The sequence below is a fragment of the Electrona antarctica genome, assembly GCF_951216825.1.
Source record: "Electrona antarctica genome assembly, chromosome: 3".
In the NCBI taxonomy this organism is placed as follows: domain Eukaryota; kingdom Metazoa; phylum Chordata; class Actinopteri; order Myctophiformes; family Myctophidae; genus Electrona; species Electrona antarctica.
Genome location: NC_136808.1, coordinates 49,296,265 through 49,297,764, shown reverse-complemented (window position 1 = coordinate 49,297,764; position 1,500 = coordinate 49,296,265). Strand labels below are relative to the sequence as shown.

Sequence of the window (1,500 nt, the reverse complement as noted above, 5' to 3'; positions counted from 1 at the left end):
GATGGGCTCCGCTAGTGCAGCAGGGATGCAACATTCGCTCAACTCATGATTCAATATTGGCAGGGACGTGCACACATAGACATCAAAGGGTGCTTGAGCCCCTGCCCTTTTACCCGTCTGTAAAACAACTGCCCTTTCCACACCACGAATGCAGCATTTACTACATGGTGAAATAAATGCAAATGCCTTCCTCTCCTTTCCATGCCATGCCGGAAGGCAGCATTCAGGAGAATTGCTTTTTTTCCTGAACTTGAACGCAGCATTTTGCGCTGAACAAATTTGTTTATAAATCCATGTCGTACACCACATCTCCACTAGTTAAAGAGTGCTTGGTTGCGCCCCGAAAATAGCAGATCTATAAGCTCTCAACGCGTCGCAGCGCGACGCGTTGCGAGCTTGTAGATCTGCTATTTTCGCTATTTTTGTCCAATATGTTGCCTGATGTTTACTGGAAGTCGAAGTTTTCAATTCACAGATTTGAATAATTGCATAATGGAGCTTGAAACCTCATGCCCGATAAAACCCGATAACAAGCTTATTGAGTACCCAGTATCAATAATCTTTATCAAGCCTGTTGATATGACGTCATGTTTAAACAATCAAGGCAAGAGGCGATCAAGAAATAAATCCAATCATCCATGCTGGCACAAACATGTGGGTCTAAAAGTGTATTGATACCTGCCAGCCAGCGCTGCCCGGGTAAACAAAATTACGCTTTTAAAGTGACAGTACACACATTAACCAGCTTACAGTTTCTTCAATATTACTTTCCCAAAGTAAAAAGGTTGTTTGCCTTCCGCCTGTTAGAAAAGTACCGTATTTGAAGGCCCTAAAAGATACGGGTTCTGTTCAGATTATTATATTTCCGCAAAATAATAGAAAATGCTCGAAAGTGGGCTCGATAAGAACCCGTCTCGATAAGCCTGATCGATGAGGTGCTCGTTATCAATAAAGATGTACAAAAGCTCCATCCCTAATCCTGACTCTAAGCTTCTCCTATAGGTGCTCTCCAAAGTGCTCCGTTGCTATAAATCGCTTGGGCGCTATGATTTAATGGATAAAATAACCCCGGGCAATCGGAGTGTTAACATGTCATACAAAATGGGAGACAAGACCGATTTGGATTTTTTTATTTTTATTTTTTTACAGATGGGCCAAACGGGCAGCTGAAGGTAATAACATTAATTGTGGGTATGTTTCAATTCAGGTGTTACTGTGTACCAGCAGCACAAATAACTACTGTACCGTTAACCTCATGCTGGCACACTGGAACGCCTAAATATCTATATGATAAAATATAACCACATCTGCCATGTACTGCCACGCACGCACGCACGCACACACACCCCGGACGGATGGACGGACGGACAATAGTGAGACATTAACACACACAGGACAATAGACTTAAATAGGCCTACTGTTTATTTTATTTATGTGATTGATTGCCGAACACCTCTGACAGGTAGAAGAGTCACACAATGTTTCCGGCCTTGGAGTATT

General features: G+C 42.5%; 1 protein-coding gene across 3 annotated transcripts in view; it reads right to left on the bottom strand.

Moving 5' to 3' along the window:
* Nucleotides 1-1,385: 1,385 nt before the first annotated feature.
* The window catches only part of spata17 (spermatogenesis associated 17), an 80,192-nt gene continuing 80,077 nt past the window's right edge, over nucleotides 1,386-1,500 (bottom strand). For all 3 annotated transcript variants that reach the window (XM_079496953.1, XM_079496952.1, XM_079496954.1), the window contains one exon: nucleotides 1,386-1,500. This exon is cut by the window's right edge and continues 52 nt beyond it. In XM_079496953.1, coding sequence (XP_079353079.1) covers nucleotides 1,472-1,500 — 29 coding nt within the window. In that variant the 3' untranslated portion in view covers nucleotides 1,386-1,471.